Consider the following 18,869-nt stretch of genomic DNA (forward strand, 5'->3'; position numbering starts at 1 on the left):
CAACATGCTCAGAAGAATCATGGCAAGTCGTGTCATGGAAATCTCCATATCAACTAGTCACATCTTCTGATGATGATCATGTGATATGATCGAAAGCGCCACAACAGCTTTCTGCGTGGACCTTGTGTTTCCAAAGACAACAACGACATTTCAGTCTCAGTCACTGTATATGTTGTATACAGGGTTGTCCACATACTTTCAGCTACATAGTGTAAGTTTAATTGGTGTACAAAAATTTTGTTTTGAACTTGATTTTGATGGAGACAGACTGTAGTCTGAAACAGAAAATCAAGATCTTAAACATGCAGAAGACTGTACCTTTAAGATGGACTGATGAAATCTTGATGTTGTGCAGGATGCTGATCTCTAGGTTACGGCTACACAAAGGTCACATATCACAACAAGTGTCTGAACACTGATGGTGTATCATCATCTAAAACCAAATCAATGTAGGTGTAACAGACTGTTGTGCAATTTCTTTCTATCGATTTCAGAGAAAATTGAAATCTGAGACATGTTTTCCACTTTTCTTCCCTGAAGTGATGAGTTTGGTCAAAGGCTGTAGAGAAGATGATTCTTTTTAAGAACACAAGGTCTACACTGAAAAAAAAATTAAATGCAAATTAGGCAACTAGGAATACTACTGACAGGTGACTTAAAAGGACTGAGTCTGTAGCAGTGTCAGTCTGGTTTCAGCTGGTGGAAATTTCTTCATGAAGTTCAAGAGTTATCACAGGTTTCCCTCGTGAAGTTGAAAGGGGCATCTGATCTGACATGCCCTTTTATTTTTTTAACAAAGGACTTCCTGTGGAAACAATTGTCTCCCTTGTGTAAATCTACTTTCAACCCACAAATGCTGAGTGCATCAACTGGGAGGGGAGGGGGGGGGGGGGGGGGGGGGGTTCCTGGTGATATAGTGGGCTGTGGTGTGTGACAAAGTCACCACTCCAAATGTGTCTTGTGACCTTTGTATCTCTTCTTTCTTTATTGTGTGTCTGCTTCCAGTTCTTGCTGTCAGTGTAGACATGCTGAGACATCAGCTTAAAATATGTTAACTGGTAGACTGCACGTCCTACTTAGAAAGAGTTCTTGTTCAGTCACACAGACTTGAACGTTTTCTTTGATTGGATCCAGATGATTCTGGACCAACTTGACAACATTTGTTTGTATGGTTGTCTCTGTGTGTCCCTGCATATGAACCTTAGTTTATTAGTGCCCCAGCAATGATAACAGACCACCACAGATAAGGGCGGTTTTTCAATCATTGAATAACAAGATCTGCAGATAACAAGATAAAAAAAGTTGTAGCTTGGCATGGCATTATACACCTGCAACCACAACATCCTGCAGGCATGTGTGCAAAGCTGTACTGTGTGTAATTTAGTTTCAATGACATCTAGAATGGTAAATGCCAGAAAAAAACATAACTACTACTCATGATCTGAGACAGTTTTGTTGCACACATCAGGCACAATGATACCACTTGGTGAATGCTAGAGACAGTAACAGGATTAACACCCACACAGAGTAGGAAGGAAGCAAGATATACAGATAAAAGGCCCTACATGAGAGAAATAAAAACCTCTATAGTGAAGCATAAAATACAGCAACCTACGAAAACGATAACCTTTATGACGAGGTGTAAGAGAGTGGAGAGTCACACGTGGTCTGTCTCACTGTGTTTATGTTCCACATGTACAGTAAAGGGGTGCGTGGTGGTGGACTAGAAGCTAGAAAGGTTGTCTTGTGGTCACGATGCTGCTTGTTCCAATCCCGAGAAGCAATCTAAAGGTTTGACATTTTGGGAAACACATTAATTCGGTTTCTTTCCAAGAGTTTGATACTACTCCCATATCTGTACAGTAAAAAAGCTTCCTCTTAGCACAAAGCCTGGAAATAGGGTGAAACGGCTCACCTGGTTTTGTCCAAAGTGTAACAACCCATTATCTCCTTTGTTTGATTGTAAAAACAAACATATGTCATTCTTTGACAGGGGTTTTTGTGTGAGACTCTTTCTTGGTCGGGACCAGTTGCTGCACAACCAGCAGAGACTGGAAGACCAGAAATTACAGGTTCTGGCCAAGAAGTAGTCCGGTCTTTTTAGTTTAATCTGTCCAAATGTGTAAAGTGGAAAAATGTCCTGTTTTAGGAAATTAGGGGGATATCTGCAGGACTAATTGTTGTTCTCACACTTTAGTTTTGTACAATTTAAACAAACAAATTATAATAGAGGTGTTGGTAGGCACATTTTGTTATCTTTGGAGAGAAACCCATTTCCAGTCTATGTGGTAAGTTGGCTAGCAGTAGCGTCATATTTAGAATACAGACATTACAGTGGTATTAATCTTCTCGTATACCTTCGGGAAAGAAAGCGAACAGGCATATTTCCAAGAATGTCAAACTCCAGTTCGTGCCGGGCATTGCCAAAACAGTCAAATGTTCGTGCTGGCTAATAAAAGTTCAAATAAAAACACTCAGCCTGTGTCATCCAGTCAGAGCGAGAGCCCAGAGTGACTGGTCTGGCTGGAAGCTGAGAGTGAAGGTCTACACGTCTATGGCCTCTTTTAATGCCCCCCCGACCGTCACCTTTCTTGTTTGTAATGTCATTTGCAATATTGAGAAGAGGACTGGAGATGCTAACATTATGGCGCGCTGCTCCAAACCAGATGGGGTGTAGGACGTTTTGAAATGAGAGTTGCGGGGAAATTCCCCCATTGAGCAGCTGTGAGATTGATAAACCAGGGAGAAATGTTTTCTCTCATTTCAGTCAAACCCAGTCTTCAGTTTGATGTTCAGTGAATAATAGTGGTCTGGTTTATGAATCAGTGCAGAGCGGCAACAGTAGCTCGGGTGTTTCGAAAATAAAGTATCCTGTCTTCTCTTTGTGAGACTCGAGAGTGGAAGGAGTGCAGATACATGACCGAAAGAAAAAATCTACAGTCAGGGCAGAGACATGCTCCTCAACTCACAGCATAACTACAGGTGAACAAAGAAAGAACAGCATCGTGCTGTTGTAAGATCAATGCTCGCGCTCACTTTTTTTGACAGCTTATCAACTTTAAAACTTACTTGCAGATAACACCCAGCTCTATTTAGCTGTTGATCCTGTTAACCTGAGCTCCTTTATCCCCTTAAATAATTTATGAACAACCCAAAACGTTCTCCACTTGAGAACAAGCCACATATAAGGGACACAACAAGAACAAGAGTCCATTATTAAACAAATATTGCCAAGGTCAGACATGCAGTTGTGTTGTTCTCAGGCCTCTCAAAAGAAGTCAGCAAATTAAATACAGGTCATGCAGAGCACAGACAAAACAGAAGAGTTCCCATCACTCCTAAGCCAAAGTCTCTGAAGTGGCATCCAGTTTGTGTACTTGTCAATAAAAAGATATTTATAATTGTTCAAACTATTTGGCTCATATCTGGTAGAGTCTGCTAGATCTGGTAGAGTAACTACAGCCACTGACTCTGCTGCTCGGCGAACCAAAACCAAACACCTGCGATGAAGCTGCCGTGTGTAGTGTTGGATCCAAAACTGTGGCAAAAAATTACAGCTGTTATATGGTTTGGTTCCAAATGGTTTTAGTTTGTTTTAAGCCATTCTTCTTTATGTAAAAGCACCCCCAGCTGCAGTCTGTGTACAAATAATCATTAAGAATTATTAACCTGCAAAACAGCACTGACCACACAGCAATTCCTTTGGCACAATGGTAAACAGTAAAATCAAACCGCTGCACTTCAAAGCTTCAAGTTAATTTAATATGTTTTATTAATAATCCAGTTACCAGAGGAAATAGTCAAATGATAAAAACAAGGTACCTATAACATTGCATTTCCCTTGTATTGACGGCGATGCGCATCATCAGCATCCATTCAGTATTCCTCCAAACATTCACATGGAACGGTGAAACACATGATGCAGTCCTTTTACAAAAGTACACAACAGACAAGCGGGTTGTAAATAAACAATGACTTAGAGATATATTTACATTATTTTTAGCCCAATTTTAAAACATTAAGTAAAATCTGTGTTGTGAAGACAACAAAAAGGTATCTTATAAAATAATGCAGCAGCATCTTGTTCAGTGATGTCGAGGCAAAATTATACAATTTGTAAGTAGTGTGTGCTCCTTATTACACAAACCGTTGTTTACCACCCCCATTACAGATGGTAGCATCTGGAACATGTTAATATATCTTAAATCAAACTAATGTATGCACCTTGTGTTCAGGTTATGTTTACAGTTTAACAAGATAAAATCCCACATGAAGACATAAAGGCCCCTGCTCTCCAACATGGAGGACTGTGAGATAAGCATCTGGCTATTGTGACTGAAAGATAACCTAAGATAGAAAAAGCTGACTGTTTTGTTCAAATATTTCGGATACAGCTAAATAAGGGGCCTTGTCACAAAATCTTGAAAATTAATGCTTAGCCATACAGCTCACATACCTTATCTGGGATCACCGTAACCTTAAACTGGCTGCGCAAGCCAGATATTGCAGTTTAAGAAAAATTATTCTACTGTTAGACTGTGAAAGAGCTGAGGAGGCAGTTTGAAGTTCGGGACTCGTGTATTAGACAATCTTACAGGCACTCAAATCACATGGACCCCTTGGGGGCATCTTGGTGTAAGAGTCAAAACTGCAGAATCCCTTTCTGTACCATTGCTAACAAAAATAAAAACCAATGGAAAAGAACAGTTAAAAAAAAAAAACGGATACAGATACACACAAATAGACAAAAAGCACCACAGAAAACGTGGTCTCAGTTCCCAGTTTGGTGCGACTTTGGAGTGCTACACCTTCTGTGCAATCGGCTGCGCTGGCCGTCGCCCTGACTTCATGCGGCTACGCGCATACACCCGTAGGAAAAGTGCCAGGAAAACTACGGCAACGCCAAATCCACCGACTATGGTGACAGCGTGACCATAAAGGAAACAAGAGAGGAGAATGGCGATGGCCTGCCTCAGGGTCATAATGATGGTGAAGACCGCAGCACCAAACTGATTGATGGTGAAGAAGATGAAGAGCTGGCCACATGCTGAGCACACGGACAGCAACACAGCATGAAAGGCAAACTCGGAGTGACGCGTCATGAAGGCCAGAGAGTCGAAGAAGGCACCCTGCTCAAGCAGCGAGCCGACGGTGAAGAGGCAGGAGAACAGGTTGACTCCAAACATCATCTGCACTGACGACATCTTGTACTTGAACAGGTTGTCCTGCCAGTTGGAGGTGAAGCTGTCGAAGACAATGTAGCCAATGAGGATGATGATCCCACTGAAGGTGGTGACAGTGGACGGGTGCTTGCTGGTCGTGCTGGACAGCAAGAACATGCTGACACCCACTGAGATCAGCACAGCGGTGAAGTACTCCCAATATTCGTAGCTCTTACGGGAGACGATCTTACCCATGAGCATGACAGGAATGACTTTGGAGGCCTTGGCCAGGACTTGAGTGGGGAAGCTGATGTACTTGAGGGCCTCATACTGACACCAACTGCTCAGGATGTTGGAGAGCGAGGCAAAGGAGTACTTGTACATGGGTGCTCCATGGCGAGGCTGCTTGAACAGGATGCACCAGAGGCCCGACACGGTCAGAGCCAGGATACGGTTCATGAAGACCAAGAACTGGGAGTCCTTGAATTTCTCTCCTTCCTGGTCTGGAGTCGTGGCTCCATAGGAACGAGTCATTACCCTCTCCTGCAGGACCCCCCATGTCAGATACGATGCCTAAGAATAAGAATACCGACTTAAGCTTTTCCGGGATACAGCTCATGTTATACATTTTCTTGCAGTAACCTGTTAAAATTTTGAGCACTAGGGTTCATTCTTGACCTTTGAGTTTAGATTTTGTCACATATACTGATAACAAATGTTGACTATGGATTTTGGCCCCCATTTCTTACAGTATAGTCACATTAGGTTGGGTATTTTTTTTTACTTGGAGTCATGTTTCTGGCCACCTGCCAAATATAAGTACAAATTTTACTCTCCTTTTATCTTGGTTTTTGGTCTCCACCAACTCCTGAGGTAAATATCTGGCTCTTTAGCTGCTACAGGCTCCACTATATTCATGAGCAGACACTAATCTATCTGTCTGCAGGTACAGTAGGTTAGGTAGAGCAGAGGGGAATTGCAGAGTCAGGTGATAATTCTCTGTGGGTTTGTTACTACTAGCGACGCCTTTCACATGACACATAATTGTTTGGTCTATTGTTAATATAAAAACACTGATTAATGCAGCTTTAAGACAGACCTATCCTATAACGTAGAGCTTGATTTCATAGATGGTGAAGTTCTCTTAACCAGCGCTTCCCTTTATACAAACATCACTGAGGCATCTTTTAAAATAGCCAGTGAGCTGAGAGCAGACCAAACTGATATAATCCCATTTGAACAAAACAAACATACAACAATCCACCCAACAGCTGCACAAACAGCATAAAGAACATAACAGGGTGGTATCATAGGGAATAGGCCACGTGTAGCTATATGTGTTCAATGACTGTATTTTTTGGGGGAGGATCCTCACCTGAAGTCCAGCAGCACAAAAGATTAATTTGATGGCCTGTCTGACTGACGAGCCTGACTCTCCCTCGTTCCTGGATGCAACCGACACGTCATCCAACAGACTTGTTTTGGCCTCACTGCCAAACACGCAGGTTCTTATGACAGGGTAGCAAATCCCACTACCTGAAAGCAAGGGAAACATAAAAAATATATATAAATGAACTTGCATCCAATTTAATACATCCAAATGAAATGTCTGCATTTGTTTTCATGAGTCCAAACCTGTTTCTAAGTAATTGGTGCGCTTGAAGTAGCTAATGAGGAGGTAGCCAGGGATGATGATGGTGGAGTATCCCAGCATGTTGACGAGGAAACGGAAGAGCCACACATCGTGCCAGCCTTCCAGCAGTGACGACTCTTCTGCAGCCACAGTGGAAGGGAAGAGAAGCAACACAAGTGCGGGCCAAACCCTAAGGGAGAAAATCATACGGTGTATCAGAAAAAAAAATCATTTTAAATCATAAACTAATATACATTTGACAAGCAAGGTATCTGTGTGTCTGCTTGAGTGAAAGTACTGTTTCTTTCCTCACTCCGACAGATGAATGTTGTGTTATCATGGTTCTCCCCTGGGCAGACATTTTGCAACGAGATGAACAACATTGGTGACACTAGAAATTTAGTACCGGCTTTGTAAAGTTGGGGTATGGGATTTAAAAAAAACAAAGGTATGGAATCATCTAAAACAAGTATAACCTGTTAAAATAGCTATGAAGATATGAAGTGATCTTCCTCAACAACCCCCACAAACAGCTTAAGTAACACTGGTGACTCAAGCGCACCTGCAGTGAAACCCTAGCTCCCAGTGAAAAAAGGTGTTCTCCTTGCCGTCGTGGCAATGAGTGTGTATCCCATTCGGAGCGAGGCCGGGCCTCCTCCCAGGGGAAGCCTGACTCACACAGAGCCTCTTTGTGTGGGATTCTGCTGTAGCCTGGCTAGCCAGTAGCCCACTGCAGCAAGACCTGGGCCCTGAACAAGCAGCTTATTACATGGAGGAATGCACTGCACTGGCTGGGCAGCCAACAAACAGGCTGCTACACCACAGGCACACACAAAAAAAGCACTGCCATGATTTACCTGAGGAGAGAATCAGTGCTCTTGCCTTGTATGAATATGTGACAACGGATAACATGGACTGAAACAAACAAACAACACAGCTTTCCCTTGATAAAAAGGGCAATAACATTAGCCAGCCCTCCATAACAACTGTGTAACTGTTACTGCCTTGCTGGGAAAATACAAATGCTGTGACCCCATCACATCCCTATCACTGGGGTAGGAATTTCACCCATACTGCCAATACATTTCTTTTTTTCACCATACTTTATGACATACTGTACATTTACATCATTGCGCTATGAATTATGTGACGCTCCGTGTATGTAGTATTTGAATATTACATTACATTAAATGTGATGTTTTAATCGACAGCTATCACACCTGTGAACCAGGGGACATCATTTATGGCAACACCTACCAAGACAAAGTAAGTACTAATGTGTGAAAAGAGGAAAATTAAAATACACAAACTCTTTCACTAGCACTGGGTCGACAGACGCCGGCTCCTGAGGTGCAGTTTTACTTTAGCCAGCAGGTTGTTTTCACACTTCAGCAACACGCCGACGGTCACTTTAACCACGCATAACGGTGCAAACGTTATCTACAATCGCATCGGTCGACAGCCAAGCTGAGCTCGTCCACACCTAAAACTCATCTCTAGCGTGATATAATGTCCAGTTAGCTCCTCCGGGTGTCTAGCGTTACCTCCATGAAAAAGATGGCATTTTCCCCCACACTCTGTGGCCCGACACCTGGCGCAGCTCACACGCCGACAGACTCAAACGTCTCCGCTGGAACTCAGCATGAAGCCGCGCACACCCGGCAGGTAACGATATTTTAATAACCAGGGGCTGTCTTCTTTCGGGCTAGCCGCCTTTAGCACTGATGTCTTCAACTTATCCTCAATAGCCGATGTGTTCACTTGAGCAGGAAAGGCCCCCCTCCACTTTACTCAACGCCAAACCATGCAGGGGACAGTGACCTCCCGGCGGCTCTGCTCCCTGTCGGTGTGGAGGAGGAACTGCAACGCTCGTACGCAACGTTCACTTAGTTCGTTTACTGAGATGCTGTACTTGTAACTTTGAGGTAACCTATTTGTATTTCACCTCTTTGTGTCAGTTCTGTGCTGTTTCTGTTTATATGTGCTTTTTATTTTTTTTATTTGACAGCTATAGTATAGTTACAAAATTCGATTTGTCCGTGCAGCCATGCAGCACATCAACTCTTATAAAACACGGTGCATTACCAGTAGTTGAGTACGTGTTCAGGTTCTTTACTCAAGTCCAAGAAGCAACACTATAGTTTAAAAATATCGCACTGCATGTAAAGGTTTTGCATAACTGATGCAACAGTTATGCTCATTATGCAGAGAGAATTGCATCTGTTAGCATTACATTAAACACTGGTTTATCATCGCCGATGTGTAAGCAACAGTAAGCCTCACATCACTGTATTAATCATGTGTTATGAAAACAGTACCTGGCTCATACAGAGAAGCAAAATACTGGATTGCATACGTAATGGTAACTGAAACTGGCTTATCTCTATTTTAAATTAAGGTTTGCACACTATAACTCTGTAAGGAGCTTTTTTTTTTTTTTTGCCAATGGAAAAAACTGCGAGACTAATACTAGTAATAGAATTGTCAGGGTTTCCCAGCCCATATGCTCAATGGGGAAGTAGGTATAGTTTCACAACTCTCTGTTCTAGCAGTTGACCACAGAAGTTGTCTGTTTTTTAGCTGTCACCACAGTAAGTGCAATCGTCAAACTCTTTAAGTGCCTCCGCTGTTTACCTGAAAGCAATTTTTGTGATTACTAGCAGGACCTACAAGGCTAATATCCCTATATGAATGTGAAATGAGGACCTTTTGCCAGCTTATTGTTCAACCTGTCTGGCTGTGGGTAAGTGCTTATTAAAGAAAGGCAGCTGAGTGGAATTTCCAGCCGTTCCACAGTCATTGTATTGCGGGAGCCATCAGGAGGAAGCCACTTACAGGAAAATAAAAGACATCCCTAACAAAAAGCAGCTGACAGGAAGCAAAGAAAAGCACAGGGTTGTTTTCATGAAACAGCTTTGTCATGTCTGCTCATTATAGTTAATCATTATAGTCCAGTAACCATAATATTCATATTGCTTCTACCTATGTATGCATTTCTGAAACCACAGTCATTTAGGAAGCTATTTGATAAATCTGGAGCTACCAGTGCAGAACAGATAGCAGATAATGTTCATTATCTTGAGTTTGGGTTTATACAGATTACATAAATATCACTGGTGCCCATAAACACAAATTAACCCCCCCCCCCCCCCCCCCCCCACACACACACAAAACAAAATCAAGAAAAGAGCACAGTATGCAGTGACTTTTTTTTTTTTTCATTTTATTACAAAATACATTAACTGCTTATATTAATGAGACAGGCCACTATAATTACACATCAAAGAACAGATTTCTGCAGGTGAAGGTTACAATGAGATAAATAGAGAAACCTGTTTCAAGACATGAAGCAGCAAATCTAAAAGATCAAAAAGATGAAGCTGCATTTTGTGTTTTATATTACATTTCTATATTGGTTTTCAGTTTTCTAAGAAAAAGCAGGGATTGTCATAAGATTCTTGTCTTTGGATTGCAGGTCTCTCTGGGTCACACAGTTTGCTTTACATTTTCCATTTAGTAAAGGAATTTTTTTTCCCCCTGCCTCTGATGGCATTCCTCAAAAAGCCTATTTGTGGCTACAATGAAAGGTCACGTTTGTCTGAAAAAAAAAAAACGGACACAGAAAATCGTACTTCCATTAAAATACAAAGGTTTTCATAGCACTGATTTTTGCATGTTCCTTTTCTAAACCATTTAAACTAGGTCAATAGGATGAAGAGGTAGAATTTTTAATGGACATTGAACATGCTGATAAAAAGTTTGACCCTCATGGTGAAGTGGCTTTTATAGCTCAGTAAAACACCTCTAGAGGCACCTAAAAAGAAGCTAAACAATTGAGTCAATGACTCAGAAATATTGAATTTTGTTTTTTTTTTTTTTAAATCAGTGTTCAATTAAGCAGAATCACTCTTTGTCAAAGGGAAGTAAGATTTATATGTTGCGCATATTCGTCTACACAATAGATAAATCAGAGTGTACTACAAATAGAAACACTATTTAATCAAAACGTCAGCGCTTAAAACTTTTTAAAAATCAACTCCAGCTGCAGTGAAGCTCCAGACAATTTCAGGACTGTGGTTCAGCCTATGACTCAGCTCAAAACTTCACACCAACCACTGACCTCCCAGAGATCTGGATGTCATCAAAAGGAAATAGAGCAAGAATCTGAAAGACAAAGAATCCATAAATCTTTAAAAATCTTTAAAAATAAAAGTGAAATAACTTCCTGAAACTGTTTCTATTTTAGCAAATATTACTCAAACAATACAAAATAGAGAATTAGCTGGGGACTATTTTCGGCCGCAGATTAATACACAATTGATGCTCCGGTGAGTATTTACTGCAGCAGAACAGCATATTTTAGACTGACTCAAAATAAACCACAGTGCCCATGTTCATCTTAAGGAAGGATCATATCACCCGTGTAATGCTGTGGTTCACTGATGAGTTTTTAATAGTGTTTGGAGATTTATAGCAAAGAGAGAGACTGACCAGGCCATACTTTATTATCGGTTTACTTTTTTCATAGGCTTTACTCACAGTAAAAAAAAAAAAAAAAACAGAATTTGTGGCAGCATTATCCTTTAAAATATGCACGGCGCTCCATCTCAACACATCACTGGAAACAATAATAATAATAACTTACATCATCATTGCCGTCAGCCAGATCCAGCGCCGTCTCGTCCTCCATATTTCGCAACATTGTGTCAGCGCCAGACTGGCAGAGGAGATTGGCGATGGTGGCGTCCTGCCTCCCCACCGCAAGATGCAGGGGCGTGCAGCCGTTAAACATGGTAGCATCCACTTTGGCTCCCCTGCTGAGCAGCAGCTTCACTGATGTGATGTCGTGCAGTTCAACGGCGAGGTGAAGAGCTGTTTTCCCGCTGGTACCTTCCTGCGAGGGGTGTAGATGGAAGAAGACAATGTGAAATACTCCAAAGAAAGCCAGAGCTACACACATGGGACAACAACATAAAGTAGGCCATTTTTAATGATTTTGTTAGTTTAAACACAGTGACCTGTATAATAATAGTAATGATCATAATAATAATAACAATAATTCAATACACCAGATGTGAGGCGGAGTGGTAAGTGAGGCTGGTGAGTTAGACTGAGAGGAATGTCGGGGGTAGTTTTGGGACTGACTGCCATGTTCCCTTCCTTCAATAGCAAGCTAAGAGTGGCTGGCCAGCCCAGCCTAATCATATCTCAAATCTAATTATGTCTCCAAGAATCCTGCAGGAAGCTCTGAGCTCTGCTTATATCACTATCCGCACTGCACAGGTGCAGCAGATTTATAGACTTGAACACAACATAAGTGAAACTGAGTAAACAGAGTTTGAAAGGGATAGGTGTGATTATAAATACTGGCAGGTTACTGGATGAAATGCAGTATACTGCAGAGTAATCCTACAGAGACTCATTAAAGTTACTTATAAACAAACAAAACTGTAATGTTTTATCATTTTCTCCTTCTTTCTTTTTCTTTCAGAGGTTTACTGGTTGAAATCAAGGACAAAACCAAATTACATAAGGCCAAAAAAAGGTCTATCTTCTAGTCTGAGGGTTCAAAGATTCAGTGTGGATTCACCCTTTAAGTAGAGCCTAAATATTGAAAATAGAATTCATATGTAAAATAAGGAGTGATTTGACAGACTAACCTGGATATTCAGGTCAGCTCCTTTTTTCACCAGGAGCTTCATAATCTGATGTTGCCTGTTCAGTACAGCCAAGTGAAGACAGGCAAGACCTGCAAGTACACATCTTTTTTGAAATGTGGAGCGTGGGCCTCATTTTAGCTCACTTTTAAATCATGTTTTCTTTTTTTCCAAAATGACAAACTGAGGCCAGAAGCAACATGGATCAACATGGTATCGCTTTTGCAAATTAACCACATCTGTGCTAATCCTACAAGTGTTTTTGTCATATCCATTGCTATTATTATTTTATAAGTTAGAAGGTTGAAGTCAAAATTAAATTGTTTCCTTGATGATTGAGCACAGTCAACCTAGTTAATTAGTTACTTTATAGAGTGCACTACATTAAGGACAAGTCTTGGCAGGAAAGCACCAAAAGGCCATGTTACATTTGGACACAGTGAAAAATCTGAGTTGCATAATCTGGGAAGTTCAATTTCAGCAGAGCCCACTGACAAATAATCACACAGATGATGCAGACACATAAATAAATAACAAAAATAACAAAATTGTTAGCTGATGATTTCCTCACCTCTCCAGTTCTGGGTCTCAAGGACAGGAGCCAGCTTGCTATGGGAAACATTTCTGGTCATCTCACTGGCGCACTCGTTTTGCCCGTGCTGGCAGGCCACATGGAGCGCTGTGTTCCCATCCTGATCCTGCAGCTCCAGGCTGGCCCCTTTCTCCACCAGGCTCTTCACCACATCTGTCAGGTTCAGATAGGTGGCCAGGTGCAAAGGACTCTGAGGGTCACAAAAGACACCGGAGGTGTAATGCAATCAAAACTTAGCAAAACTGATTTCCAGTTTCAGATTTCCTATTGCCAAACCATAACCAATGCATGCCAGATTTTTTTTTAAATTAACTACAGACCTGACAACATTTCAACATTTTATGACACATTTTACACACAAACAACTCATCACCAAAAACGGAATTATTCAATGATGAAAATAATTATTTGATGCAACCCTGATGAAGTATGTTTTGTGCACTTTTTGTCTTTCAACTGTGCCACTTCTATTCTCTGCATTTCTCAGGATGTCTTAGAGCATCCCCCAGAGCAACAGGCCTGTATCTGTTGCATTCAGCTGCTGGTTATACACATGAATAAACAAAAGTAAACAGAAAAAAATTCCAGCTGAGAAAGTGAGAGTTGCACCTTCTGTCCATAACAAACAAAGTCATGTGGTTGAACTGCATTCTGGTGCAAGAAAACTGCAAAAGTGCACCATCAGTGGCTGTTTTATTAATCGCTTTGCAAACATCTGAGGGGAGTTTTCTTTTAAAATCTAAAGGGGTGAACAAGAATTCTTCTTGGTAATGTCTCCAAGTACAAGGTCTCAGAATGACTGAAGAGGAAATTAGGCAACCCAAACGGACTCTGTAAGAGGTCAGGGATGAGTCAGTGCATGAATTGCTGAGTCTTAACTTCAGATGTTTCCTTATGACAGTTCTGTCAGTTGTGCTGTCCTCACTTTGGTTTGGTTTGTACACTAGCAAGAGCCTGGTCTGACATCTTGAATAACTGGAACAATTCCTCCACCCACATCCACACAAGGATACACTCCACAGCTCCCTGTGGTTCTATTTCTACAGGAGGTAGAGGAGGGGAGTTTCCATTCTAAGTCCCTTATGAGCTAACACTGGAACCACCCACAGTGACGTCCCAGAGAGAGGACGGACTGCAAATAAAGAGGAACAACAGTTCTCTGGAAGTACAGAGATAAAAATAATGCTACTGTTTCCACAATCAAGATACTGGCAATGAGGAAGTCTTTTTGGATTGAAAAATTCCCGTAGAGGCTGCAGCATGCTTGTGTAGTGGAAAGATTCTTGTTGCATTTACCTGGTATAAATTGTTTTGGATGTCCAGGATCTCTTTTGGGAACAACTTTATCAAGCTCTGAGTGATGAAATCGTCTTCATGGATGATTGCTAAGTGCAGGAATCTACAGGAGTGGCAAAAAATAAAAACATAAATAAACAAATGTCTCTGTTATACCTGCAAAAACTTGCAGGCCTACTTTACCTTATATTGAGCAATTGATCAAAAGCAGTAGAACTGAGTAGCATAGAAAAAAAACAGCATTTCAACAAGAGAGAAAATGTTACTTAACAATTTTCCTCAGTATTCATCTCAAGAGACTACCTCGAAATCTAACAGTGGGCTGAATGGCAAGATTGAGTGGCCGGGATACTGAGCAATGCAAAAAAAGTAAAATAAAACTTTAAAACAGATAGTACAGGAAGCTGTTTCACTAAAGGAGCATGTCAAAGCACACGTCAGCTGGCATATCTTTGTAGGCTTTAGAGTAAACACGTAAAGCAAATTACGAAACAAAACAAAAACACATTAACCTCAAACATGAGTGGGAAGTTGTAGCAATCAAATGTGTGCAAAAAGCAGGAAATGGAGCCGAGCATTAGAGCTTAATTTAGATTAACCTTGAACAACACATAGAGGGCCTCTTCAGTGAAAGGATTTTAATCGATTCAAGACAAAGTGGTGCTTAAATGTGTAAATTCATTTATGTCTTCAAATTCTCCAGCGTCCCCCTGCATATCAAAGGCTGAAGCTGATGTCTAGTCACAAAAACAGCATGAGGATGTTGCTGTAGTGAAGCACCCGCTGCAGTGTTAAATGTGCGTTACTGTGCTCTCTTCAGGTTCAGAAGTGCGCTCTTCTTCTTTCAGAATAAATGTCATTTGACCAGACCTTGGTCACCACAGTCTTATTCAGAGACAGACAGTGTGGGATCAAAAGTTTGAGCTACATTTCACTGCAGACCTTTCATTCAGATTTCTGCTTTGAAACAAGTCACTGACAATTTCAGAGAACCTGTTAAATGCTATACACATCAGTATCCTTTGGAAAGCAAAAACATTTTCTGTCTCACACGTATACCTGCAAAACAACAGTTCATTGAATTACCTCAGTGGCTTGTTAAATGTTAAATATGTTTATGTTATTTTCCATCAAATCTGAAAGGAAAATCATTCAATGGAGTGCTTAATCATTACCAAGAGAATACTAAATGAATAACAGCACAGTGCCTGATTGATTAAACGGGTGTATGCAATTACTGTGCAATTCTTTTTTTTAAAACTTGTCAATCAATATAACTTATGAGTTAAATATGTGAATGATATCTTCTTTGCAATTTTTCACACCCAGAATCACAAAAAATATATCACTAACGTAGGGACTTTACAACAATGACTGATTATGTAGGGATGGCGTGAGACAACCTACAACACGGTGCAACAGTGGTGTGCTCCCAGACGTTACCACCAAGATAAAGACGATTCTACAAATTCCTTGTAAGTTTTGCATGTAAACCACTACAGAAAGTCACCAATTCTGTGCAACTGGTTCAGAAACAACTTTCTGACATGGCAATGTATTTTGTGAAATTGAGGAACCGGTCACATAGTGCATGTGTGCTGAGTATTACTAAATATAACTGGAGCTGAAATAATGAATCAATTGGTGTCTTACCTCTTTTTTCAAGCAAAAACAACAGAATGTTGGCTGGTTCCAGCAGAGGATACTATGCTTTTTCTCCTGTTAAATCATAATTTATTGTATGTCTATGGTTTTTGGGCAAGAAAAATATAAAAGAAGAATATTAACTGAGAATGAGCACAATCAATTTCTGCTGCACTTAACTAAACCTGTGAACTAAGACATAAAAACATGTAGGCTAAGTACTTTATATATGCTATACCAATGTTTGGTATAAATGTATGCATAATGCATCACACAAACAATTGAATCATTTTTTTGTCCCACCCATAACTGTCAGCACTGACTGATTTAAATGCTTGCAAACTAACGGACCTGCTCCACCAGCTAATTAACTCTGTGAGCAAGCGCCTCAGTGTGAAAGGGACTTCCTGGTTTGAGTAAGACTTGAATGAATAAGAACTAAAAAAAAAATCCCACAGGGGAAAATTAATGTTTGCATGATTCTTTCTCAGTCTAAGCAGAACAGTGTGGTGTGTTTCAGGTGTTTTTTTTTTTTCCTCTCAGGTATCTATAGTTAGGGTGTGAGAATGAAACCATGTGTCTCCAACAATCAGCAAGCGGAAATGAAAAGAGGTCAGAGTCACAACAACACTGCAAGGCTGTGACTACATCAGTCGTTGGATTACACTAGTCCACAAGAGTCATTAACAAGCCTGCATCGATGCTAAAAGAGACTGATGACATGGCAACACTAGATGAGTGGGTCACAGAAGAAGTTCTGCATGGGCTGATAAAGCTGTGTGTGGAGGCTGATGTGTTTGGATTGTCTGCAAAAAGCTGCAGTTTCCTTGACTCAAAGTGAGAAATGAACAGAAGCAAAAAAGCAAAAAGCTTGCAGATAACCAACTGGCATTTTTAGACGTCTGGTTTGGTTTGAAAAAAAAAAAAAAAAAAAAGACCTACAGACAGCTTGTGAATTGCGGGATCCAACAATAAAAACACACGTACACACTATGCTATCCTGATCAACAAGTTTCTTGGATCAAAAGCAAGCCACACTGCTGCCTCACAGCATGTGCTTTGTCTGTGCTACATGGGGAAGTCCAGGCCTATCTGTTTCACTTCTGTTTTTCTGGCTGAGAGACGCCTCACAGGAGTCCATCTACATTCACATTCATGAGACGGCCAAAGTTCATTAAAAAAAAAAAAGAACTCTATGAAATCCCCTTTCAAAACCAGAATCATGGGAAAAACTGTGCCTCAAATTCAATGTGATTTACAACTCCATAAACTGCCCTTTATGAGCGTTTTACGTTTGTTGTCTTCAGTGGAAAAAGAGAATTTATTAGCTGCTTGAAGCTACAGTAGAGCTGAAAATATTAGTCGGTTAACTGACAAGTCGATCAACCAAAAAATTAATCTGCAACTGTTTTGATGATTGTCTCATCATTTAGGGCCATTTTCAAGCAAGAAATGCCAAATATCCTCTGAGTCAAGCTACTATAATGTTTCTAAAAAACGTTGCTTTTAACTTACTGTAAATGTCTTTCATATCTTTGGGTTTTGGACTGTTGGTCGGATCAAATTATACATTTTAAGGTGCGGCTTTGCATTAATGAAGGAAAGGAGCAGTAGATTAAACAGTGATTACAATGATCACTAGCTGCAGCCTTAAGCAACAGAGCTGCTGATGTTTAAGTAAACATCACCTGGGTGCCAACAGTGGTAATTACAGTTAATATAACTATGATCAGAGAGGGGTGTGTGTGTGTATATCACTCCCGTGGTAAATTGGAGGTTAAATTCAAATGCCCATTTTGCAACACCGCGGTCTACTTCATGAGAGACTCAGCAAATATTATTGGTGAAAAAAAACTGGTCAAAACTTTAAGAGAAGCAAAAGTTAATATGCACCATGGCACCATGTTTGCAGCCCCCCAGTGTGCAACACTGTGCCTGCCAGCAAAGAAGGCACAGTTTTCTAATAATAAGAAATATAGAAAGTAAACAAAAACCTACGTGTCTCCCTCTTCAGTAATAGTTGTGAGCGAGATCTCCTCCTGTTCAGAGAGTTCAGTGCTGTGTGTTTGCTCCTTCTGGGCGCTGGAAAGACTGCAGCTCTCCAACTCTGTCTGACTCTCCGCTGTGATGGACGTGGAGCAGTAGTCTGAGTCCAGGCGCTCGTCGACGGAGAACTTCTCCCGCGGCCCGCTGATGTCTGTGCTGGAGGACCCGCTGATGGGCTCCCGGGGCTCCTCCGACTTCAGTATGGAGCGGTACGAGTCAATGCCCGAGTCTGTGCGGTTCTCTCCTGCAAACTCCAGCGATTCATCTTTACAGCAGTCGTCGCTCGCCATGGTGGTGGTGGTGGTGGCCTGGCTGGGTTTCCCCCTCCCTCCTTCCCAGAGGACTTAAAGGCTACAAGCGGTTGTTGTCGCCGCTCGGTGCTCGGTGATGTGACCGGACTCCGAGGATCTCCTGCTGACACCTGAGAAAACCGCCGCTCCTTTGTGAACCCAGAGGAATGAGCCGCTGCGTTTCATTCCACTCACCGATAATACATTACCATTCAGCAACAGACCTCCAGTTTGTTTTTGTTTTTTGTTTGTTTTGTTTTTGGGTTTTTTTTTTCCAATCAACTATAGACTTTTAAAAAAAGTTTTAAAACATGTCACGGTCATCACAAACTTGGTGAAACTGGTTAAAAGCAAGCAAAAGCGAGGCGAAACGGCAGACCGTCGTCGAAATATCCGGTAACAGCGTGAGCTCCAGGCGGAGAGCATATGAGCAATGAAAGGCAGTAAGGGGAAGAGCTGACATGTGAAAGGCGAAGCTGTTTGTGTCACGCGGGGGAATCCCCAGTGCGCGTGAACGAGCACGAGCGCACGCACGCACACACACACACA

At 41.3% G+C, this 18,869-nt stretch overlaps 2 protein-coding genes across 2 annotated transcripts; both read right to left on the reverse strand.

The window, feature by feature from the left end:
* Positions 1–3,754: 3,754 nt before the first annotated feature.
* slc35b2 (solute carrier family 35 member B2) lies at positions 3,755–8,579 on the reverse strand. Its single transcript, XM_041065103.1, has 4 exons — positions 8,340–8,579; positions 6,798–6,985; positions 6,538–6,698; positions 3,755–5,735 (listed from the first exon to the last, which is right to left on the reverse strand). The coding sequence occupies exons 1-4, from the start codon at positions 8,357–8,359 to the stop codon at positions 4,803–4,805; spliced, it is 1,302 nt and encodes a 433-aa protein (XP_040921037.1). The 5' UTR covers positions 8,360–8,579; the 3' UTR covers positions 3,755–4,802.
* A 2,010-nt stretch (positions 8,580–10,589) lies between these two features.
* On the reverse strand, positions 10,590–18,767 carry nfkbie (nuclear factor of kappa light polypeptide gene enhancer in B-cells inhibitor, epsilon). The gene is made up of 6 exons (XM_041064700.1): positions 17,983–18,767; positions 14,341–14,443; positions 13,024–13,234; positions 12,456–12,544; positions 11,441–11,689; positions 10,590–10,959 (listed from the first exon to the last, which is right to left on the reverse strand). The coding sequence occupies exons 1-6, from the start codon at positions 18,318–18,320 to the stop codon at positions 10,891–10,893; spliced, it is 1,059 nt and encodes a 352-aa protein (XP_040920634.1). The 5' UTR covers positions 18,321–18,767; the 3' UTR covers positions 10,590–10,890.
* Positions 18,768–18,869: the final 102 nt, after the last annotated feature.

The sequence above is a fragment of the Toxotes jaculatrix genome, chromosome 19 (genome assembly GCF_017976425.1).
Source record: "Toxotes jaculatrix isolate fToxJac2 chromosome 19, fToxJac2.pri, whole genome shotgun sequence".
Lineage (NCBI taxonomy): Eukaryota > Metazoa > Chordata > Actinopteri > Toxotidae > Toxotes > Toxotes jaculatrix.